At 43.1% G+C, this 24656-nt stretch overlaps 2 protein-coding genes and 1 pseudogene across 2 annotated transcripts; 1 reads left to right on the top strand and 2 right to left on the bottom strand.

Annotated features, from left to right (window-relative positions):
- Positions 1-516: 516 nt before the first annotated feature.
- On the top strand, positions 517-1461 carry OR10W1 (olfactory receptor family 10 subfamily W member 1). The gene has a single exon (XM_055422785.2). It carries the CDS (start codon positions 517-519, stop codon positions 1459-1461), a length of 945 nt encoding a protein of 314 aa, XP_055278760.2.
- An 8674-nt stretch (positions 1462-10135) lies between these two features.
- LOC129554167 (olfactory receptor 5B3-like) lies at positions 10136-11077 on the bottom strand. The gene has a single exon (XM_055422784.2). The coding sequence runs from the start codon at positions 11075-11077 to the stop codon at positions 10136-10138; it is 942 nt and encodes a 313-aa protein (XP_055278759.2).
- A 12085-nt stretch (positions 11078-23162) lies between these two features.
- On the bottom strand, positions 23163-23944 carry LOC129553742 (olfactory receptor 5B2-like; annotated as a pseudogene).
- Between the last annotated feature and the right edge of the window lie 712 nt (positions 23945-24656).

The following is a 24656-nucleotide window of genomic DNA, read 5'->3' as shown; positions in this document are numbered from 1 at the left end:
CATGAACTTTTGAATATTGTACCCATATATCTCCAACTGAATGTCTTAGGAGTTACCGAGTATACATATAAATGAATTAAGCGATGAATAGCTTCCGCCCTCCCCTTCAGAATCTCTGAACTTTAAAATTTGTTGACAGTTTCTTGGGAGTTAACTGAAATAATCTTCATTCCACTTGTACTGAAAATAGTTTGAAATTCCACAAACTTCCTCTGACTCTTTTCCTCAAAAAATTCTTACACAACTTAGCCCAACTTTTGGCAGTTATAAGTATAACTGTAGATATTTATGTGAAGAAGCTTGTTAAAAAGGGGAAGAAAAAGAGAGTAAGTCTTAATTCTTGTAGTTTCTAACTCAGTCTTAGATTACATCAGGGCTCACGTAATCTAATCTTAGTTAGATTACATCATCATGATGCAGATTACATCATACATCATGGGAGTATGAACTGATATATTGTTAGTCTGATTCTTTCTTTGTATTACTAACTCTCGACAGAGAAAATCTGTTAACTCAATGTCCTGGGGAAACCGCTCAGTGTGGATGGAATTCGTGTTCCTGGCCTATCCCTCCCAGTCAGAGCCACGCATCTTGTCCTTCCTTGGGGTCAGCCTGGTTTATACCTGGATCATCACTGGGAATGTCCTCATCATGGTGGCCATCCAGACCGAAGCCCGCCTCCACACGCCCATGTACTATTTCCTGGGCAGCCTCTCGGGAGTAGAAATTGGCTACACTGCTGCAGTGGTGCCCCACATCCTGGCCAACATCCTACGGTCGGAGAAGACCATCACCCTGCTGGGCTGTGCCACTCAGATGGGCTTCTTCATCGGACTGGGCAGTGCCGACTGCTTCCTCTTGGCTTCCATGGCCTACGACCGCCACGCTGCCGTCTGCCACCCACTGCAGTACCCGCTCATCATGCCTGGGACACTCTGCGCCCGCTTGGTGGCGGCCTCCGTGGTCCTCGGCCTCTGCCTGTCCTTCCAGCTGGTGGCCTTTATCTTCTCTCTGCCCTTCTGCCCAGCTCGGGGCATTCAGCACTTTTACTGTGATGTGCCCCCAGTGATGTGTCTCGTTTGTGCCCAGAGCCACAGGCATGAACAGTCCGTGCTGGTGGCGGCCACACTGGCCATCGCGGTGCCTTTCCTGCTGATCGCCACCTCCTACGCCTGCATCGTGGCTGCGGTGTTCGGGGCGCACTCGGCCGCGGGCCGCCGCCGCGCCTTCTCCACCTGCTCCTCCCACCTCGCGGTGGTCCTGCTGCAGTACGGCTGCTGCGCCTTCATGTACCTGCGGCCCAGCTCCAGCTACCACCCCGAACAGGATCAGTTCGTCTCCCTGGTGTACACACTGGGGACCCCATTGCTGAACCCGCTCGTCTACACCCTGAGGAACAGTGAGATGAAAGGGGCCATAGCAAGAGTCCTTACCAGGAACCGCCCGCCCCAGGAAAGCTAGTCCATCCCAGAGGACATCAGTCCTGGGTGTTCATTGCAAGGACTGATGCTGAAGCTGAACTCCAATACTCTGGCCACCTCATGCGAAGAGCTGACTCACTGGAAAAGACCCTGGTGCTGGGAAAAATTGAAGGTGGGAGGAGATGGGCACGACAGAGGATGAGATGGCTGGATGGCATCACCGACTCAGTGGACATGTGTTTGAGTGAACTCCGGGAGCTGGTGATGGACAGGGAGGCCTGGCGTGCTGCGGTCCCCGGGGTCATAAGAAGTCAGACATGACTGAGCGACTAACTGAACAGAAAAACTAGGAGAGGGTGTTGCCTCTCAGACAAGGATTCGTTTCCAGCTGCGCAAATTCGCATGCAGCAGGGCTTCCTCTCAGTTGATGTTAGAACTATCTTTTAAAAGGGTACAAGTTATTTGGACACTATTTAGCTACGTGTACCAGAGACCTTTAATGCTACATGTACCAGAGACCTTTAATATGTTTCTCCCATTTGACTCAGTAATTTCTTTTTCTTTTTTTAGCTTATATGGCGGTGCTGGGTCTTAGTTGCATAACACAGGATCTTAGATCTTCGTTGGGGTATGCAGGATCTTTATTTGCAGCATGCAGAATCTTTCCTTTTTTTTAATTGTGCATGTGTGATCTAGTTCTCTGATCAGGGATGGAACTGGGCCCCTGCATTGGGAGCAAGGAGTCCCAGCCAATGGACCACCAGGGAATATCCAGGTATTAGTTGGAAGCAGATGGCCCATTCAATAGATTTTAACTGAAAAAAACTATTCTGATTATATGGAGACATATGAGAAAGGGAACCAATAATCATAGTCAAGGCACTTATGTACTATCAACAGCAGGAAGTCATTATCACCCCTACACCTAAAAGGCAAAAGGATGATAGAGTATTATCTGAGACAATAAGAGCAAGATTTATCGAAAAGAGACTCTTGGTGGAACTCTGGCCTCGGGGAAAAGCCTATTATAGAATAATGGCCATGCAGGGAAAGAACAGGCAGATAAATGCTTAACCCACTCTCTGCCTGTGTCCTCCCGTCTCTTGCCTTTTCTCCCATTGGCTGAGTTCCTCTGAAAGCAAGAGGGCAGAGAGGCTGAGTGATTCAGTCCACAGAGGTTAGACTTTGGGGACAGACTGGAGCACAGAAGGTCCTTGAGAACTGCGGCAAGAAGAAAATGATCAGAACAGAAGTTGGTTGTTAGCATATTAGAAATAACGATGAAGATACATTAACAGTCCAGTTTCCCCATAATAAAGGATTGGTTGAACAATTACTTATGAGATAATATTACGTAGTCTTGAAATATGTTTTGAAATGCTAGTTATTAGTAATGGCTAACATTAAGTGCTTTCTGTGTCTACTAGATTCTGTGCTAGGGGACTCACGTTCTCTTCCTTCGCTTCTCCCTCCCCCTCCCCCTCTCCATCTCAGTCTATCTATCTATCTGTAAGAGTCAGCAGATGGAGGAGGTGAAGGACTCATGTCCTCAAGAACCATCTTAACTTGGGGTAGAATTTAAGCGTCTTTCCTCATTTTCCAAGGATAAAACTGTATCAAAGAGATTTAATAACTGGTAGATGTCAGACAGCTCACGAGTGGCAGAGTTGGGATTTGAACCCAGATTCCAACTTCAGAGGCAGTGTTAGCACTTACAATTGGTGAAAGTTGTAAAACTACTTCTACAGCATGATCCAATGTTTGAGAAATACACCATGTGCACATTTTAGGAAAAAGTGGCCACTAATGTACCAGGATGTTAACTATGGTCATCTCCAGTTTGAGGGATAATGGATGATCTTCATTATATTCACCCTCCATCTTTATCTTTTCAACACTTTCTATATTACAAACCTATTATTTTTAATTCAGAAAAAAATAACTGTTGAAAAGCATTTTCATAAAGAATTTGATGTTTATGCATTAGCTTGAACCATGTGAAATTACTACCATTTGACCACTTGTGATCTACAAAACAGTGATATCACATGTTGCAAGCTAGTGCATTTATTTAGCTTAAATCTTCCATTTCTGCAAGAATGCTCTTCTACTTTTCATATAACTCTGTATTGATAGCTTTATCTTTAATGTTTCTCTTCAAACCCTCGATGATTTCTTAAAATGAAGATAATTATTTTAATATAATTTGACATAGAAATAGTGAGAAGGACTTTACACTTTGTAAAGTGTAAGGCATTCTCCTCCTGTCCTCTCAAGATATCATGCATCAATTTCATCTGCAGCGTTTTTCTGGGTGTTGAGAAGAATGTAAAAAGGTAGGGAGAGGGAAGCAGGGAAGGAAGGAGAAGGTAAGGTTTTCAATTATATGTCAATGTGACATTTGATGTCATGAATCATATTTCTCATTAACTTATAACTCAAAACAGGTAAGTCAAGAAAGAAAGAATGAATTATAAAGCCAGTGGAGAAATGCCATTGAAGGATTGATTCCAAATTATTGAGTAGCTCCAGTCACCCATCATCCAGACATATAATAAAGGATGAGGTTTACTTCCTTAACAAAAATCACTTGGCAAACTCATGTGTCTAGTGTCTAATTAACAAGAGTCTTTTTGTAGAATCATTAACCATCAAAAGTACATAGTACAATAGAATCATGGAAGAAAACATGCCTATATCTGCCTGGAGGTTTTTCTTTTCATTAGGTCCTCATAAAGCTTATATTTTATCAATCATAATAGGTGCCGTACGATTCTTTTTCTCTGACTGGATAAACTAGACACCTATGATCATAAATGTCTGAAAAGCACTTCCTCTGTCTAGAGATGGGGCCGTAAACACATAAGTAACAGGCTCTCTGACTGTGTATCAGTGACTCCTGGCTCTAAATTCTGCTTCTTGTTATTTTCCTTGTCCCAAGTCTTCTGGTATGTGTATCACTGACCCTCACCTAATACTCTACCTTATGGAGCTTCCCACGTGGGGCTAGTGGTAAAGAACCTGCCTGCCAGTGCAGGAGACGTAAGAGACACAAGTTCCATCCCTGGGTCGGGAAGATCCCCTGGAGGAGGGCCTGGCAACCCACTCCAGTACTCTTGCCTGGAGAATCCCACGGACAGAGGAGCCTGGCGGACTGCGGTCCACAGGGTCTCACAGAGAGGGCCACGACTGACGTGACTCAGCACGCATGCCTGTGAAGCTTATTAGGACTGACTCTCTAAACTGCTCTTGGGCTGGATGCTGCTCCACCTCCGTTATCTCTCAGTGATTATCCGTGGGTCTTTATCTGTGGTTCTCCGCTCCTCTGTGCTTCAACTCTCAAATCGCAGCAGTTTTATCACCCAAATCCCATTAGTCTGGAAGGGAATACTCAAAGAGAAGTACAGCCAGTGCCTTGAGGTAACTAAAGAATGAACTGTTCATCTATCTCTGCATCAAAATCACATTCTCTTAATCACTGTGGATTCACAGTAATGCCTGATCCAAAGTAGACAAGCCATCTCATCATGTTTTTGTTCAAGAATGTATGAGCTATTCTTGGTCCTTCGGAAATCCTTGAGATTTTAAGGTCAACTTGTCAAGTACCTGCCTCTCTCTCTCACTCACACACACATGCAAACACCCACACCCACACCCACACACACCCCTACTGGGATTTTTATTCAGATTGTGATGCATCTACAAATCAATTTCAGAAGTCATATCTTTAAAAATAGTATATTATGATCCATGACCATGGCATACTTTTTCATTTACTCAGATTTTAACCACTATCTTTCAATGAAGTTACATAGTTTTACAGACAGAAATCTTGCATTTCTATTATTTCAGGTTAACGGTCCTTTACTGGGATAGAGCATCTTTGCCATAAAAGGCACACATTTAAAATTTTAGAGCTCAATGAACTGTGATAAGTATATCCAGCTGTGTAAACTCGGTTCAGCCCAAGATAACACAGAAATTCCTTTGTACCTCTTTCTAGCACTGTCAACGACGACCAAGTCAGGGAGGCAACCGAAATGACTATCAAGAGAGGAATGGGTAAGGAAGATGCGGTACGTATACACAGTGGAATATTCAGTTCAGTTGCTCCATCACGTCCAGCTCTTTCCAACCCCGTGGACTGCAGTGCGCCAGGCCTCCCTGTCCATCACCAACTCCCAGAGCTCACTCAAACTCATCATCATTGAGTCAGTGATGCCATCCAACCATCTCATCCTCTGTCATCCCTTCTCCTCCTGCCCTCAATCTTTCCCAGCATCAGGTTCTTTTCCAATGAGTCAGCTTTCTCATCAGGAGTTTCACCTTCAACATCGGTCCTTCCAGTGAATATTCAGGACTGATTTCCTTTAGGATGGACTGGTTTGATCTCCTTGCAGTCCAAGGGACTGTCAAGAGTTTCTCCAACACCGCAGTTCAAAAGCATCAATTCTTCGGCGCTCAGCTTTCTTTATGATCCACCTCTCACATCCATACATGACCACTGGAAAAACCACAGCTTTGACTAGTCGGACCTTTGTTGACAAAATAATGTCTCTGCTTTTTAATATGCTATCTAGGTTGGTCATAGCTTTACTTCCAACGAGCAACCATCTTTTAATTTCATGGCTGCAATCATCATCTGCAGTGATTTCGGAACCCCCACCTCAGAAAAAAAGTCTCTCACAGTTTCAATTGTTTCCCCATCTATTTGCCATGAAGTGATGGGACCAGATGCTATGATCTTAATTTTCTGAATCTTGAGTTTTAAGCCAACGCTTTCAGTCTCCTCTTTCACTTTCATCAAGAGGCTCTTTAGTTCGTCTTCACTTTCTCCCATAAGGGTGGTGTCATCTGCATATCTGAGGTTATTGGTATTTCTCCCAGCAATCTTGATTCCAGCTTGCGCTTCATCCAGCCCAGCATTTCTCATGATGTACTCTGCATATAAGTTAAATAAGCAGGGTGACAATATACAGCCTTGACATTCTCCTTTCCTGATTTGGAACCAGTCTGTTGTTCCAAGTCCAATTCTAACTGATGCTTCCTGACCTGCATACAGATTTCTCAAAAGGCAGGTCAGGTGCTCTGGTATTCCCATTTCATGAAGAATTTTCCACAGTTTGCTGTGATCCACATAGTTAAAGGCTTTGGCGTAGTCAATAAAGCAAAAGTAGATATTTTTCTGGTACTCTCTTACTTTTTCAATGATCTAGCAGATGTTGGCTTGATCTCTGGTTTTTCTGCCTTTTCTAAATCCGGCTTGAACATCTGGAAGTTCTCAGTTCACGTTCTGTTGAAGCCTGACTTGGAGAATTTTGAGCATTGTTTTGCTAGCATGCGAGATGAGTGCAATTGTGCGGTAGTTTGAACATTCTTTGGCATTGGGATATTACTCAGTCATTATAAATAATGAAATAACACCTTTTGCAGCAACATGGGTAGACCTAGACATTGTCACACTAAGTGAAATAAGTCAGGAAGAGAAAATCGAGTATCATGTAGCATTGCTTACGTGTGGGACCTAAAAAAAGACACAGATGGCCTTGTTCACAAAACAGAGATAGATTCACAGAGTTAGAAAAGAAACCTCTGGTTACCAAAGGGGAAAAGTGGCTCAGTCCAGTCACTCATCACGTCCGACTCTTTGTGGCCCCATGAACTGCAGCATGCCAGGCCTCCCTGTCCATCACCACCTCCGGGAGTTTACTCAAACTCATGTCCACTGAGTCAGTGATGCCATCCAGCCACCTCATCCTCTGTCATCCGCTTCTCCTCCTGCCCTCAATCTTTCCCAGCATCAGGGGAAAGGTGGTGGTGAGGGACAAATTGGGAGTTTGGGATTGACATATAGGCACTGCTTTCTTTAAAACTGATAATCAGTAAGGACCTACTGTATGCAACAAGGAATTCTGCTCAAGATTCTGTAATAACCCAAATGGGAAAAGAATTTGAAAAAGAAGAGATGTGTGTATATATAACTGAATCATTTGCTGTGCAACTGAAACTAACACAACATTGTTAGTCAACTGTGTGCTGTGCTTAGTCAGCCATGGCCAGCTCTGAAACCCTGCGGACTACAGCCCACCAGGCTCCTCTGTCCATGGGATTCTCCAGGCAAGAATACTGGAGCAGGTTGCCATGCCCTCCTCCAGGGGATCTTCCCAACCCAGGGATCAAACCCAGGTCTCTCCAATATAAAATAAAACTTTTTTAAAAAGAGAAGTAAAATGATGATAGCAGGCAGTCTAGTCTGCACAGACTCACCCAAAGCTGAGCCACATGAGCAAGGAATGCAAAGACGGAGATGTCCTGCCTTGTCCTACTCAAGTACCCATGTGTCAGGTGTCTTGTACAGAAAATCCCTTGAACATGGACAGGTACTTTGGCTATCAGAAAGCTCTTTAAAAATGCTCCTGGGCACACACACCAAGGAAACCAGAATTGAAAGAGACACATGTTCTCCAATGTTCATCGCAGCACTGTTTATAATAGCCAGGACATGGAAGCAACCTAGATGTCCATCTGCAGACGGATGGATAAGAAAGCTTTGCTACATATACACAATGGAGTATTTTTCAGCAATTAAAAAGAATACATTTGAATCAGTTCTAATGAGGTGGATGAAACTGGAGCCTATTATACAGAGTGAAGTAAGCCAGAAAGGAAAACACGAATACAGTATATTAACGCATATATATGGAATTTAGAAAGATGACAACGATAACCCTATATACGAGACAGCAAAAGAGACCCAGATGTATAGAAGTCTTTTGGACTCTGTGGGAGAGGATGAGGGTGGGATGATTTGGGAGAATGGCATTGAAACATGTATATTATAATATGTGAAACGAATTGCCAGTCCAAGTTCAATGCATGAAAGAGAATGCTCGGGCTGCTGTACTGGGATGAACCAGGGATGGGATGGGGAGGTAGGTGGGAGGGGAATTCAAGATGGGGAACATATGTACACTCAGGGCAGATTCATGTCAATGTATGGCAAAACCAATACAATAATGTAAAGTAATTAGCCTCCAATTAAAATAAATAAATTTTTAAAAATGCCTAATACAAAATAATAAAATAGGCAGACATAGGTTCTGGTACAAAACTGAGTTCCTCTAGAGCAATATATCTCTAAGGGTGCTGTCAGCTGGATTCCTGCATCAGAATCACAGTAATTGGGGAAAGTGTTGCTCCCAACGTCCCTTACCCAATGCCATCCAATCAGAACTTCCATAAAAAATGAGAATATCCTTTTGAAACGAATATCCAGTTACTCTGCGTAAACTCAAGTTTACATATCAAAGACGTGCAAACCAATCTTCTTTTCATATTGACCCACACTGAGATAGCAGAGCGTATTCGTCTTCATTCTTACGGATGCTCCTCAGTTATCACTGGTAGTCCTGAGGGTTCAGCTGTTGAGGTCGCATCCTCAGTGACCCTCCGCCAAGCCTCTCTCTGAAGTCCTTACTTTTGACACAACCACAGCTCTGTTCTCTGTGTCTGTGAGTCCGTTACCTCACTTCTGAAGAAAGCTGTCAGGAATTCCACAAGGAATTTTTCTGCATTGATAATTTACATCCCCACTCATATTCTTTAGGTTTTTTTTTAAGTTGCTCTTTAAAAATAGTTTTCTTGAAGGAAAGTGTACCAGTAAGCCTCACTTCTTCACCCAGATCCCCGTTGGGATTAATTAAACCCAGTCCCTGAAAATCAGGGAAGAGAAGTAGGGTTATTGCAGCAACAAATTTCTCATTCCATGCAGTGCTTGGTCCATCCTTACAGTGTTTCCTGATAGTTTCTTGATAAAATATGGGACAAGGGAAACACATTCTTAGGTAATCAAATATGTGAGTTTCCTTCATCTACTGCAAGTGTTTTTCCCCTGAGGGTTAGTGAGTGGGAACTGGGGACTGGGGGCAATGGCTCCAACAGTGTACCCAGGCTCTGACAGGCTGCCAATGGCTTGAGTCAGGATGCAAACCCAGGTCAAGACCATCCCAAAATCCAGGCACTTTCTAGTTTTCTGTGGTCAGTTATATGGCATGAAGTGTGTGTGTGTGTGTGTGTGTGTGTGTGTGTGTGTGTGTGTGTGTGTGAGTTCACTGTCACAAGTCCCCTGTCCAGCCTCCCCTTACCTTGGATGTGTCTTGCAACCAAGACCCACAACTAGCCAAATAAATAGATAAATATTTCAAAAAGAAATCTTGGGCTTTAAATACTTTTCATTTTCTCCACTTTTCTTACACTCTGGCTACATTATCCTTTGAAAACTGTAAAAATAAGCATGTTGGTTCTATCAAGTGACTCAGTCAAGATAGAAATATTAATATATTTAAGATGCTTTATTTATCTCTTGATAAGATGTGCTCCCCCAAATCATATACTTGTATTTAATAGTATAACATTTTATTTTCAAATTTAACATTTAAATTAAATGCTAAATTAACAGTTTAGCATTTAACCAAAGAAATAGAAATCTACTACACACATATGTATATTCTAATACATGAATTAAATATTTTAGTTAAAAAAGCATGAACAAAAACTGAATAAATCAATGTCCTTAATAAGGTTTTAAACTAGTCAGCCACAAGACACCTTAGCCAGTCTTATTCAAGTATTATTTTTCTGGACATAGTGTTTCTTTTTTTTTTTCAAGACAAGAGACCTTTTATTGGTCAGGATGTCATTTTACCTTGTTGAAATCATAATCCTCGGGACAATTTCGCCTCTACAACAACCTTCATAAATGCACTCTTTACCTCCTTGTTCCTCAGGCTGTAGACCACAGGGTTCAGCAACGGAATGATCATAGCATAGAACACAGAGGCCATTTTGTCCGTGTCCATGGAATGACTGGAGCTGGGCTGTAAGTACATGAAGATAAGTGTTCCATGGAAGATGGATATGGCAGTGAAGTGGGAGGCACAGGTGGAAAAAGCCTTCTGGTACCCTGCAGATGAGGGCATCTTTAAGATGGTGATAAATATGAATATATAGGATATCAAGATAACCAGGAGAGCAAAAAAGATATTGAAGCCCACTACATAAACTAGAACGAGTTCACTAATATGTCTATCAGAACAAGAGAGAACCATGACGGCTGGAATATCACAGAAAAAGTGATGGACCACATTGAACGTACAGAAAGAGAGACTAAATGTGTCTCCAGTCTGGATGGAGGCGTTCAGGAAGCCACAGACATAGGAGCCTGCGGCCAGACCAGCGCACACACTTCTTGTCATGGTGGTGGAGTAATGTAGGGGTTTGCACACGGCTGCATAGCGATCATAGGCCATTGAGGCCAAAAGGTAATTTTCCACAGTGGCAAAGGCTGCGAAAAAGAACATCTGAGCAGCACACGCGTCGTAGGAGATGACCTTGTCTCCTGGAATGAATCCAGCCAGGACTGTGGGAGTCACAGCGGAAGAGTATAAAAAGTCCACCAGAGACAGGTTACTGAGGAAAAAGTACATGGGCGTGTGGAGACGCGAGTCCAGTAGAATCAACATAATGATCCCCAGGTTCCCAATCAGAGTGGTGAGGTAGATGAGGGTGAACATTATAAAGAGGGGAACTTGTAGTTCTGGGTCACTGGTTAGTCCTAGGAGAATGAAACGTGTCACTCCTGTCGTGTTCTTCATCATGAAGAGAACTCCAAAGCGCTCTGTGGCTATGAGAAAATGGAAGCAGTGACAGACAAAGAAGCTTCAGTTGAAAAGTGTACATGCAATATTTCACTACAGTACTATTTTATTACAGTGATAGCTTGTATTTCAATACACTCCAGACAAAGATGCACTTGTCAACAAGACTCAGTCCATTCATTCCACAGAGATTTACATGCTGTTGAATCTGAAGGGTCGTCACAGATAATCTCCTCAGTTTTTAAAGTGCATGAGTTTGTAAGCTGAGATGCAGAAAATTAGCTTGATAGGGGCTTCCTTGGCGGCTCAGTGGCAAAGAGTCCACCTGCCAATGTGGGAGACACGGGTTCTCTTCCTGATGCAGGTGGATCTCACATGTTGCGGGCCGCTAAGCCCACGCACCACAGCTACTGAGCCTGAGCTCTGTGACCCAGGAGCCAGCACTGGGCCCACGTGCTGCAGCTATGAAGCCTGTGCACCCTGTGGCCTGCGCTCACAACACAAGAAGCCATAACAGCAAGAAACTGGTGGACCCCAGCTAGAGGGCAGCCCTGCCCTCCACAAGCAGAGAAAAGCCCCTGCAGCAACGAAGACCAGCACAGCCGAAAGTATAAATATCAAATAAAAACTCTCAAAGAAGAAAACTGACTTGATAAATAACTAGTCCAGAATAAATACCTCTGCCAAATCACTCTTTCCCAAGCCTAGTAAAAGCTTGCCCTTGCATGCTGTTCCTCTGTCAGGAACTTCTGTAGACACTTTTCATTGTGTCATTCAGTCAGCAAGCCTTGTCCGACTCTAAATATATATTAATTACGTCCTTTCAACAATGTCATATCTTGATATGATATTGCCCTCATTTAAATTATAATGCATTAGAGGTTGAGTAATCGTGTTTGTTTTTAAATGAGTGTTAATTAACAAGGCATGCTTTGCAACCAAGGCAATCTCTGAACCCACACGGAGTGGCTCCCGAAATACTGGTCTTTCTTGTGTTTAAATCAGATCGTTCTGAACTCAGTGTTTGACGTTTCAGAGAAGTCACTGAGAAGTGCGTGCAGAGTGCATGTGACAAGATAACGGAAGCGGCAGGGGCTGTGCAAGCAGCAGGCAGTTCTGAGGGGAAGACGGAGCGCTGTGTGTGGAGCTGAGGGTCGGAGATGAGGTAGAACTAGCCCTGCCTTTTACTACCCGGCAGTAACTCTAACCTAACTCACCCGAAGCTCGTATTTCCATCTGCAAAATTAGGACCATTATGACCCTACTTTATAGCATTGCTGTGAAAATTAAATGAAGTAATACATTAAAAAATAAAATTCTGGATGGTTAGCACAGTCTAAGACTAATAGTTATTATACTGTTACGAGGATGGGATGGTTCTCGACATGTCAGTTTGCGAAAACTGGGTGGTGACCTGGAGGGCTTCAGGAATGCACAAGTTTTAGCCTTACAGCCTGCACCTTCAATTTGCCTTTTTTCACACACAAGGGCCACTGAGATTGTTCTGTTTTCTCCAGTGTTTCTCTGGCTATCCCTGTTTTGCCTATATGATTGACTGCTTCAGTAATCACATGTAACCCATTCTTTGGCTTAATTTCTTCCTCGAAATACATACCTTACTTGAAAGAGTCCTTTTTAAAAACTCATTCTTTCTCTTTTTACTGTCGTCTGAAAGCAGAACGGCAGAGATCTAGCATGGAAAGTCCCTTGTTTGCGGGCTGTCTTCATTCTCTAGAGCTGCTGTTACTGACTCTAAGCTTGCTCTGCTCACCACGCGACCGGCCGATGAATCTGAGAGACAAGGTGTTGAGGAAAGGAATGTGACTTTATTCGGAAAGCCAGCTGACTGAGAAGACACAAACAAATGACTGAAAATAATCATCTAACTGGGGCTTGGATGCCACGCTCTTCCACACTGGAGATGGGGTAGAGGTGAGGAAGCAAAATGAGAAGGGCTTTGGCCTAATAAATGCCCCCTAGAGTGGCAGGCCTCAGGCAGGGGACGTGTGACTGTCTGCCTTCCGGCCATCCACAGGTGGACAGGGTTCTCAACAAGGCACTGCAGTTTGAGTCAGGCAGAGGGGCAGGGTTCTCTGGGGCAGGCCTTTATGCATGATTATAGTAACAAATGCAGAAAACAAGCCAAAGAAACAGTTTCAGCAGGGAGCCAGGTTTGGTTCTTCTCCCAACACAATTTTGGTGGCAAGCGCCATGCTGTAAAATATTTCATTAGAATCTCTTCTGGTGTAGGAACAGTATTTTAAACACTTTTCTCTGAATTGGAAGCCTTTGCAAGGGCATCTATCTTCTGCTATTAACAAAGGTATGACCTACATCAGATCCCTTATGATTATACGTGGAAGTGACAAATAGATTCAAGGGATTAGATCTGATAGACAGACTGCCTGAAGAAATACGGACAGAGGTTCGTGACATTGTATAGGAGGCAGCGATCAAGACCATCCCCAAGAAAAAGTAATGTCTAAAGGCAAAATCGTAGTCTGAGGAGGCCTTACAAATAGCTGATAAAAGAAGAGAAGCTAAAGGCAAAAGAGAAAAGGAAAGATACCCATTTGAATGCAGAGTTCCAAGGAATAGCAAGGAGAGATAAGAAAGCCTTCCTCAGCTATCACTGCAAAAAAATACAATAGAAAGGGAAAGACTAGAGATGTCTTCAAGAAAATTAGAATACCAAGGGAACATTCCATGCAAAGATGGGAACAATAAAGGACAGAAATGGTATGGACCTAACAGAAGCAGAAGATATTAAGAAAAAGTGACAAGAATACACAGAAGAACGGTACAAAAAAGATCTTCATGACCCAGGTAACAATGACGGTGTGATCACTCACCTAGAGCCAGACATCCTGGAATGTGAAGTCAAGTGGACCTTAGGAAGCATCACTATGAACAAGCAAGTAGAGGTAATGAAATTCTGGTTGAGCCACTTCAAATCTTAAAAGATGCTGCTGTGAAAGTGCTGCACTCAATATGCCAGCAAATCTGGAAAACTCAGCAGTGGCCACAGGACTGGGAAAGGTCAGTTTTCCTTTCAACCCCAAAGAAAGGCAATGCCAAAGAATGCTCAAACAACTGCACAATTGCACTCATCTCACAAGATAGTAAAGTAATGCTCAAAATTCTCCAAACCAGGCTTCAACAGTACGTGAACCATGAATTTCCAGACGTTCAAGCTGGATTTAGAAAAGACAGAGGAACCTGAGATCAAATTGCCAACATTCGTTGGATCATCAAAAAACCAAGAGAGTTCCAGAAAAATATCAAGTTCTGCTTTATTGACTATGCCAAAGCCTTTGACTGTGTGGATCACCACAAACTGTGGAAAATTCTGAAAGAGATGGGAATACCAGACCATCTTACCTAACTCCTGAGAAATCTGTATGCAGGTCAAGAAGCAACAGTTAAAACTGGACATGGAGCAACAGACTGGTTCCAAATTGGGAAAGGAGTACATCAAGGCTGTATATTGTCACCCTGCTTATTTAACTTATATGCAGAGTACATCATGAGAAATGCTGGGCTATATGAAGCACAAACTGGAATCAAGATTGCCGGGAGAAATATCAATAACCTCAGATCTGCAGATGACACCATCCTCATGGCAGAAAGCGAAGAACTCAAGAGCCTCTTGATGAAAGTGAATGAGGAGAGTGAAAAAATTGGCTTGAAGCTCAACATTCAGAAAACCAAGATCATGGCATCTGGTCCCATCTCTTCATGGCAAATAGATGGGGAAACAGTGGAAACAGCGAGTGACTTCATTTTTGGGCTCCAAAATCACTGCAGATGGTGACTGCAGCCATGAAGTTAAAAGACGTTTGCTCCTTGGAAGTAAAGCTATGACCAACCTAGACAGCATATTGAAAAGCGGAGACATTACTTTGTCAACAAAGGTCTGTCTAGTCAAAGCTATGGTTTTTCCAGTAGTCATGTGAGACTTGGACTATAGAGAAAGCTGAGCACCAAAGAATTGATGCTTTTCAACTGCGGTGTTGAAGAAGACTCTTGAGAGTCCCTTGGACAGCAAGGAGATCCATCCAGTCCATGCTAAAGGAAATCAATCCTGAATATTCATTGGAAGGGCTGAAGCTGAAACTCCAATACTTTGGCCACCCGACGCAAAGAACCGACTCATTGGAAAAGACCCTGATTCTGGGCAAGGTTGAAGGTGGGAGGAGAAGGGGACGATAGAGGATGAGACAGTTGGATGGCATCACCGACTCAATGGACATGAGTCTGAGTAAGCTCTGGGAGTTTGTGATGGACAGGGAAGTGTGGCGTGCTGCAGTCCATGGGGTCGCAAAGAGTTGGACACGACTGAGCGACTGAGCTGAATTGAACATTTTCCTCTTAAAACTTTTGCAACTTCATTTTAAAAGTCTGTACCTTGAAGATATTATGTTTACCAACCCAAACACACATGACCACTTTTAGCATGTACTATGTTCTGTTACCAACCGGTTCTTTATAGATAAATGAGTGTTGTGAGTGTGTGTGTGTGTGTGTGTAAGGTATGTAGCATTATGATTTCTATTTTACCATTAGGAAATTAAAGGCTTAAGAATTTATGTGTTGCTCTAAAGTTGCACAGCTAGTATGAGAGTCAAGATTCAAGAGTTAAATCCACTTTTGGTCAAATCAAAAGTCTACGCTTTTAGCCATTCACTGCTAACCTGTGTACACATTCTAGTGATAATAAGCGTGAGATTATGAAGAAAAGGTCAAACTGCAGTCTGGATTTTGTTAATTCCTCTTAGACACTTCTATGTTGCTGTTGTTTAGTCGGTAAGATGTGTTCAACACTTGGTGCCCTCCGGCTCCTCTGTCCATGGACTTCCCCAGGCAAGAACACTGAAGTGGGCTGCCATTTCCTTCTCCGGGGATCTTCTTGACCCAAAGGTTGAACCCCATCTCCTGCTTTGGCAGGCAGCTTTTTTTTTAATTTATTTTTTAATGAAGGATTATTGCTTTACAGAACTTTGTTGTTTTCTGTCAAACCTCAGCATGAGTCAGCCACAGGTGCACATACATCCCCTCGCTCTTGAACCTGCATCCCATCTCCCGCCCTGCCCCACCCCTCTAGGTTGACACAGAGCCCCTGTTTGAGTTTCCTGAGCCACACAGCACATTCCCCTTGGCCATCTATTTCACACGTGGTGATGGAAGTTTCCATGTTGCTCTCTCCATACTTCTCACCCTCTCCTCCCCTCTCCCCGGGTCCATAACTCTGTTCTCTGCATCTGTTTCTCCCAGTGTTCACTGCAGCACATTAGCAATAGCTAGAGCACGGAAGCAACCTAGATGTCCATCGGCAGAAGAATGGATAAAGAAGTTGTGGATATATACACAATGGAATATTACTCAGCCATAAAAGGAACACATTTGAGTCAGCTCTAATGAGGTGGATGAACTTAGAACCTATTATACAGAGTGAATTGAGTCAGAAAGAGAAAGATAAATAACGTATTTTAACACATATATATGGAATCTAGAGAAATGGTACTGAAGAATTCATTTGGCAGGCAGCTTCTTATTTATGAGCCACCAGGGAAGCCCAGGTACTGTTACAGTTTAAGTGTAAGCAGGAAGGGTTAATTTTGATTTTACACTGGATCTGCTTCTGTGACTTTAACCCTTATTTTGCTGCTTTTGTTATTATAGACAAGCACAGTGGCCTGCCTCAGAGAGATAACCTGACCGTGACCGCCCGTGAAGGATGCCACGCTCCTGAGTCCTTTGCATCCCCAGGTGCAGTCCCAGTGCCCCTCACATGCTGCTAGCTGTCTTGGCCCCAACATTCACTTTTGGACGCCAGAATCATGGGTAGATGTGGCTTCCTTGTTAGCCTGTATGACAGGAGAGATTCCACTTCACACCAGCCATGAGATGACTTAAGGAGGTGAAATGAACACGTCCCCCTACCTGAGGCTTGCCAGTCTAGGAATATTTGCAGGAATTAAATGGTCTGTTTACTTTGTTTCCTCACCTCCCCTTTGCCCCGCAAATCTCTGATCCATAAAAGAGCCTGGCCACCAGGCCCCCGGCAAGATGATTATTTGAGACACTAGCTTGCTGTCTTCTCCACCAGCCAGTTCCAGATAAAGTCCCTTCCTAGTCCCAACACCTCAGCTCAGATTCATTGACTTTTCCTGCGGCAAGCCAAGCAAGCTTGGACTCAGTAGCATAAGGATTTTTTACCTCCAAATGGTTTTTGTTCATTTGTTAGTATTGATTTGTTTCTTACCTTTATTGAGAGGACAATATTTGATGAACAAGATGAAATTACCCTTCAATCAGTCAGAGAACCTATCTAGGTTATTTTCCTGTCCTGTCTTTCGGAAAGCAGGATGGCGTATCCTGGGCACCAGTAAATTCTACTGATGGAAGCTTGACGTCTGCGTCCCAGTCTCACCTCGATATTTCAGGAAAACCTTGAAAACATTTACTTTTGTCCTCTAATAACTTAAAGTGAGAATAGCTTCCCCATTCCTCTGGCATGAATCACACTTCTAACTGAAAATGTTTATGTAGTATAGATGTTTACCTGTGTGCTGGGAGAGAAGGAATCGTCAGTTCTGCATAGTGAGTGGAAATCAGATTATCAGCTGTGGAGTGATGCAGAAATACTGTCAGAGGAGCTCTCCTTCCAATAATGGTCTTATGATTCCAAAGTCTCTAAGGCAGGAAAATGGAAGACAGAATATTAACATGGTTTAATTCCCGAACCTCCTATGCATTCTTTCTGTCTCCTTAGCTCCTCCTCCTTTGAACAATAAACATCATAAGATTGCTTCTGTCATATAATTCACAGAATTGTTTCTGTAAGTAACAAATTCCAGGAAGAGATTATCCTTTAAGAGCCAGTCAATTTCGCTTTTATCTAGGGAGTTTCCCTGACTATGGGTACAGGCACATATCAAATTCCGGGATAAAGCTTCCGTGTACTGACAAGTATGAAGATGAATAAGTGATGGCCGAATGCAGAGCCGTCCCTCTAGAATGAGGCCACATTGAGCCTGGGATCTCAAAGGCTAGTGCTGGGGGACGTGGAGGGTGTTATAGAGAGGCAGCGCTCTCCAGGAATTTCCCTTGTGGGCCCAACTACAGTTTCTCATCCTGCTTTCCCAGGAAAGGCGCAATTAAAGTGTCTATGGGGACCATGCTGATTATTTCCTTTGTACACACATGTTTTTTACTACTTCTTTTTCCTTGTTATTTTGGTCAATTTACATACAGTAATATCCAAAATTTTAGTGTACAGTTCTAAGACTTTTGTCAAATTTACTGTCAAGGAACCATTATCACCTGAGTAAATCGCTATAAATTTCTTTGGATGAACACATTTTCCTATCCACTGCCCCTGACAATCAGAGAATTTTGCCTTTGCAAGAATATCCTTAACTGTAATCCTGGCATATGTACTCTGAGTTGGTCATCTTTCACTTAGCATTTGAGATTCACTCTTGGTATTACTTGTCGTAACGGAATCTTTATTGCAGAATCATATTCTGCACAATGGACATCACAGGTTGTTTATCTTACTTGATAGCTGAGGAACATTTGTGTTGGTCCAAGGGTCTGGTGATTACAAATAAAACTGATATAAACAGTTGCTTAAGATAGTTGAACACAAGCTTTCACATCATTTGGATAAATATCTAGGAGATGGGTTGCTTAATTATAGGGTGAGTATGTGTTTATTTGAATGAAAAATTGCCAAGATATTTTTTGAAGTGTTCTACTATTTCTATTTCTTACCAGCAATGCATTGAAATTATTTTACATTTCTACCATCATTTAAGTTTTTAAATCTAAATTTATTTCTTCTGTCATTTTTCAAAGGTGTCGTAACATCATTCACCATATTTGCTGTGCTGTGTATTACGTTCTCGCGGCTCCCGGCTTTCATCACTGGAGGTTTGCCCTCTCTTGCACCCTTTCTCCCACCCCACGAGCAGCCGTCAGTTATTTCTCTGAGTTTGTTTTTGTTTTGTGTCATTTGTTTTTTAGATTCTCATACTGGTCAGAATGAAACAAAACATCAGCAAAACATCTGGAGAGGATGTGGAGAAAAGGGGATCCTCCCACACTGTCAATGGGAATGCAAATTCGTACTCGACAAGGAAGAGGTGGAGGTTCCTCAGAAAGCTAAAACAGAACTAGCACATGATCCTGCAATCCCACTGCTGGGCACATTTCAGAGAAAACAAGACGCATGCACTCCAGTGTTCAGTGTGACGCTATTTACAGTAGTCAGGACACGATGACGGCCCAAATGCCCATTGACAGATGAATGGATAAAGAAGATGTGGCAGGTATACACAGTGGACTATCTCTCAGTCATTGAAAAAGGAAGAAAGAATGTCATCTGCAGCAACATGGCTGGACCTAGAGAGTGTCACACTAACTGAAGTTAGTCAGACAGAGAAAGATAGGTGTGGGATCTTATTCCACTCACAAGTGGAATCTTAAAAAATGATTATACCTATCGGGCACCTGCCTCGATACGGACCCAGGGCATCCTCGGGGGGTGAACGGTGTCGGCGTCAGAGAGAGAGAGAGAGAGACGGGGCTGATGATTCCCTGGTTTACGCTGGAAACCAATAAAACCCCAGCACGGGGCTTGCTCTGTTTACGTAGGCCGCAGGCGCCCTCTCGAATCACTGGAGGCACCCCACCAGGGCACCCCTCGAGTGGGTCTTAGAAGCCCAGGCAGACAAGTAAACGCAGAGGGCCCAGCGCTCCAGGGATCTCAACCAGAGAAAGGAGAATAGAGAAAAGGAGAAAAAACGACACGGGGAGACCGAGCTTCAGTGAGCAAGGCCCAAAACTTTATTTTCCAGTGCTGCTTTTATACCCTAAGTTGCGCTCATAAAAAATAGAGAAAGAGAGGTATAGAGTCATGCCAAAATCACGCAGGGTCAGCAGTCTTGACCCTTATCAGGATCAGGGCTTATTTTTGTATATCTCGTGGTATACAAAAGTTTTAGGTGTTTTACATCATCTTCTGGCCAGGAGGCCTGCTAACAGTTTATGGCCCTCTCTCCTAACAAAGGTTAGTTAGCTAGAAAAAGGCTTATATTCTGTCAAGGTGATTTTCCTAAAGTCAGGCGCTATTCTCCAAAGACACATGACAAGGTTACATTCCTATAAGGCAAGGGTGTAGTGAGCTACAAGAAAAGAATTTATTAACTTAAGATCTGATGTGGTTAAATCAAAGGCTACTACTTATTTTCTCTATATGTGATTAATGTATTTCCAAGGATACAATAGAAAATATGGAAACTTTAGAGCAAGCATTGATTCAACAATGAAGTCTTTTTTAGTACTATTCTAATGATTTTAACTTCTTCAACAGATTCCTGTATTTAGAATATTAGGCTTTCTGTCCTTGCATGGCTGGGAGGCTGTAAACAGTCACATTCGTAGTTGTAAGAGCCCGGACAAACTTGTCAGGCAAGTTAGAAAGCTATCAGAGGGGCTTGGATTGGAACACTCCTATTAAGCTGAGGAGAACTTTTTAACTACAGCTCTGAAGTAATGTTTTCAGAGAAAGGTGGTTGGGGGGAAGCCCCCGTAAGTATTAGAGGACTTGGTAAGAGACGTAAGATAGTAAGGCAGTCAGACTCCGGTTTTCTTTGGGGTAGATGCTCGGGTAAGTCCAGGGGGTTCCTCGAGTCCTGATTAGCTTTTGCCCGTCAGGCCTCTTCCCCAGTTGACCTTTGCCACGGGTAGGATTTCCCTTGCTGGCTCCCGGCATATACCAATGAACTTATTTACAAAACAGACTCACAAACTTTGAAAACAAGCTTACGGTTATCAAAATGTAAAGATGGAGTGGGGTAATAAATTAGGAGTTTGGGATTAACATACACACACTACTATGTATGGGGCTTCCCAGGTGGTGCTAGAAGTAAGGAACCTGCCTGCCAACGCAGGAGACGTAAGAGACACAGGTTCGATCCCTGGGTGGGGAAGATCCCCTGGAGGAGGTCATGGCAACCCACTCCAGTATTCTTGCCTGGAGAATCCCAGGACAGGGGAACCAGGTGGGCTACAGTCCACGGGGTCACAAAGAGTCAGACATGACTGAAACGACTTAGTATGAATGCACTAATATATGCGAAGCAGATAATCAACCAGGACCTACTGTATAGCCCTGCGATTCTACTCAGTGTTCTGTAATAAATTCTATAGGAAAACAATCTGAAAAAGAATGTGCGTAAACTGAACTGCTTTGCTGTGCACCAGAAACCAACACAATATTGTAAATCAACTACGTGTGTGTTCACTTGCTCAGTCGTGTTCGACTCTGCTCATCCAAGGACTGTAGCCCTCCAGGCTTCTCTGTCCATGGAATTGTCCAGGCAAGAATACCGGAGTGGGTTGCCATTTCCTCCCCCAGGGGATCTTCCTTGGATAGAGCCCATGTCTCCTGAACCTCCTGCATTGGTAGGCAGAATCTTTATCACTAGCTTCACATTCCAATGTAAAATTAAAATTTAAAAAGAGGAGTTTCAGGAAAATGAAAATACTCTTCATAGCACTATAATGATGCATTCAGCTCATTATACATTTGTCCAAACCAGTAGCATTTAGAACACCATTAGGGTAAGCTATGGATTTGGACTGATTATTTTTTCTTATTGAAAATTGTTGTGTGAATGTGTTGTGATTCAGTCAAGAAGAAATATTAATTCAAGATATTTATGTATCTCTTAATAAAATGTGCCAAAAGAGTACATAATTTCATTTAAAATAATGATTTTTCTCCTATTCAGAATCACAGAACATTATTCAACAAAAAAAATAACTACAAATAGATATAATTTTATATTTAATGTCAAGTAACTGCTAAAATTATTTTTATTAAAAACTAGCCACAGTCCATTTTTTCATTTAAAGGAAGTTTTACTGAAGTATGGTTGGTTTACAATATTTTGTTAGTTTCTGTTATACAGAAAAGTGAGTCAGTCATGCATCTACATATGTCCACTTTTTGTTGATTCTTTTCCCATATAGGTCAGTACAGAATGTTAAGTAGAGTTGTGCTATACAGTAGGTTCTTATTAGCTGTCTATTTTACGTATAGTAGTGTGTATATCGGAGAAGGCAATGGCAAGCCACTCCAGTACTCTTGCCTAGAAAAGCCCATAGATGGAGGAACCTGGTAGGCTGCAGTCCGTGGGGTCGCTAAGGCTCAGACACAACTGAGCGACTTCACTTTCCCTTTTCACTTTCATGCATTGGAGAAGGAAATGGCAACCCACTCCAGTGTTCTTGCCTGGAGAATCCCAGGGCCGGGGGAGCCTGGTGGGCTGCCGTCTATGGGGTCACACAGAGTCGGACACGACTCAAGTGACTTAGCAGCAGCAGCAGCAGTGTGTATATGTCAGTTCCAATTGACCAATTTATCCCTCCCTTCCCCATTCCCTCCTAGTAACCATGAGTCTGTTTTTCTAGCCTGAGAACCTGTTTCTTTTCTGTAAATGAGTCCATTTGCCTTTTTTTTTCTGGTTTCACGTACAAATGACATATGTTTGTCTTTCTTTGTCTGACTTACTTCACTCACTATGACAATCTCTGTGTTGCTGCAAATGGCATTATTTTGTTCTTTCTTATGCCAGCCACGCTTCATTTACCTTTAACAAATTTCCCTTTCCAGTGTGTATGCGCCCACATGAGACACACACCTGCACCTTTGTTTATGGGCTTGACTGTACTCCTGTTTTTTAACATGTATGTCTGCATTGACAGGTAGTCAACAAAATGTAAGTGAAACAGGTGAATAAATCAAATAGCATCAATAAGCTTTGACAAGCAGGTCCTAAAATTTCTAAAGCTTCCCATTAGTCATTCTCATTCAGGTTTTAGATTTTCAATCTGTTTTATTTTTTGCTGGATGACAGATTTTTAAAGAGATAAAGATGTCACCTCAAAAATGTAAATGCAGTGTGGACTTGAGAAGCAGCAAGTTTCACGGGGAAAGTCTGAGAGGAGTTAAATAAGGTTGCTGTGCTTACGACAATGCCACAATCCCAGCCCTACAGAAATACTCGTCTTCTCAACCACCTTCTTGAATGCACTCTTGACCTCCCTGTTCCTCAGGCTGTAGACCACAGGGTTCAGCATGGGGATAACCATGGCATAGAACACAGAGGCCACTTTGTCTGTGTCCATGGAGTGGCTGGAGCTGGGCTGTAAGTACATGAAGATGACCGTCCCGTAGAAGACGGAGACAGAGGTGAAGTGGGAAGCGCAGGTGGACAAAGCCTTTTGGTGACCCTGAGCTGACATCTTCAAGATGTTTACAAATATGAACAGGTAGGAAATCAGTATAACCAGAAGGGCAAAAGAGATGCTAAAGTTCGACATAAAAACAAGAACCACCTCGCTAATGTGTTTTTCAGAGCAAGAGAGAGCCAGGACAGCTGGAACATCACAGAAGAAATGATGGACTGTGTTGGACTTACAGAAAGTAAGACTGAATATGTCTCCAACATGGAAGCAGGCATTTAGAAACCCACAGATGCAGGACCCTATGGCCAGATGCGCACACACACTTGTTGTCATGGTTGTGGTATAATGCAGAGGTCTGCACACAGCTGCGTAGCGATCATAGGCCATTGGGGCCAAAAGATAATTTTCCACAGTGGCAAAGGCGACAAAGAAGAACAGCTGAGCAGCACATGCATTGTAGGAGATGGACTTGTCTCCTATAGGTAACCCAGCCATGGCTTTCGGAGTGACAGCCGAGGAGTAGCCGAAGCCCACCAGAGACAGGTCACTGAGGAAAAAGTACACAGGAGTGTGCAGACGAGAGTCCAGGAGGATCAGCGTGACCATTCCCAGGTCTCCGGCCAGAGTGACGAGGTAAATGAGAGTGAGCCTGATTGACAGGAGGCTCTGCAGCCCGGGGGCACGGGACGGCCCGAGGAGGATGAACACAGTCACTTCCGTCTTGTTTCCCATCCGTGCTCTTTGGGGATCATGAGATGTCCTGTGGTGATGAGAAATAAAGGGAAAAGTGACCCCCAAAATAATAAATTGTAATGAAACGGAAGTGCCTGATTACCTGGTGCCTTATGTCATTAATAATTTGTGCTTCAAAATTATCTTGATTTAATGCTAAGAGTTTATTTATTTTCTTATTTATTTATTTTTATTATTTTTTAATTTATTTATTCTAACTGGAGGCTAATTACTTTACATTATTTTATTGGTTTTGCCATACATTGGCATGAATCTGCCCCGGGTGTACATATGTTCCCCATGCATGTGGCCACTAGTGGTAAAGAACCCACCTACCCATGCTCATGCGACGAGCTGACTCACTGGAAAAGACTCTGATGCTGGGAAAGGTTGGCGGCGGGAGGAGAAGGGGACGACAGAGAATGAGATGGCTGGATGGCATCACCGACTCTGTGGACATGAGTTTGAGTGTACTCCGGGAGTTGGTGATGGACAGGGAGGCCTGGCGTGCTGTGATTCGTGGGGTCGTGGAGAGTCGGACACGACTGAGCGACTGAAAGACGTGGGTTTGATCCCTAGGTTGGGA

This window comes from Moschus berezovskii, chromosome 14, assembly GCF_049115385.1.
Source record: "Moschus berezovskii isolate FMDL1 chromosome 14, NW_MosBer_1.0, whole genome shotgun sequence".
NCBI classification, from domain to species: domain Eukaryota; kingdom Metazoa; phylum Chordata; class Mammalia; order Artiodactyla; family Moschidae; genus Moschus; species Moschus berezovskii.
Note: the sequence above shows the minus strand (reverse complement) of the source record. Positions and strands in the feature narration are given on the sequence as shown.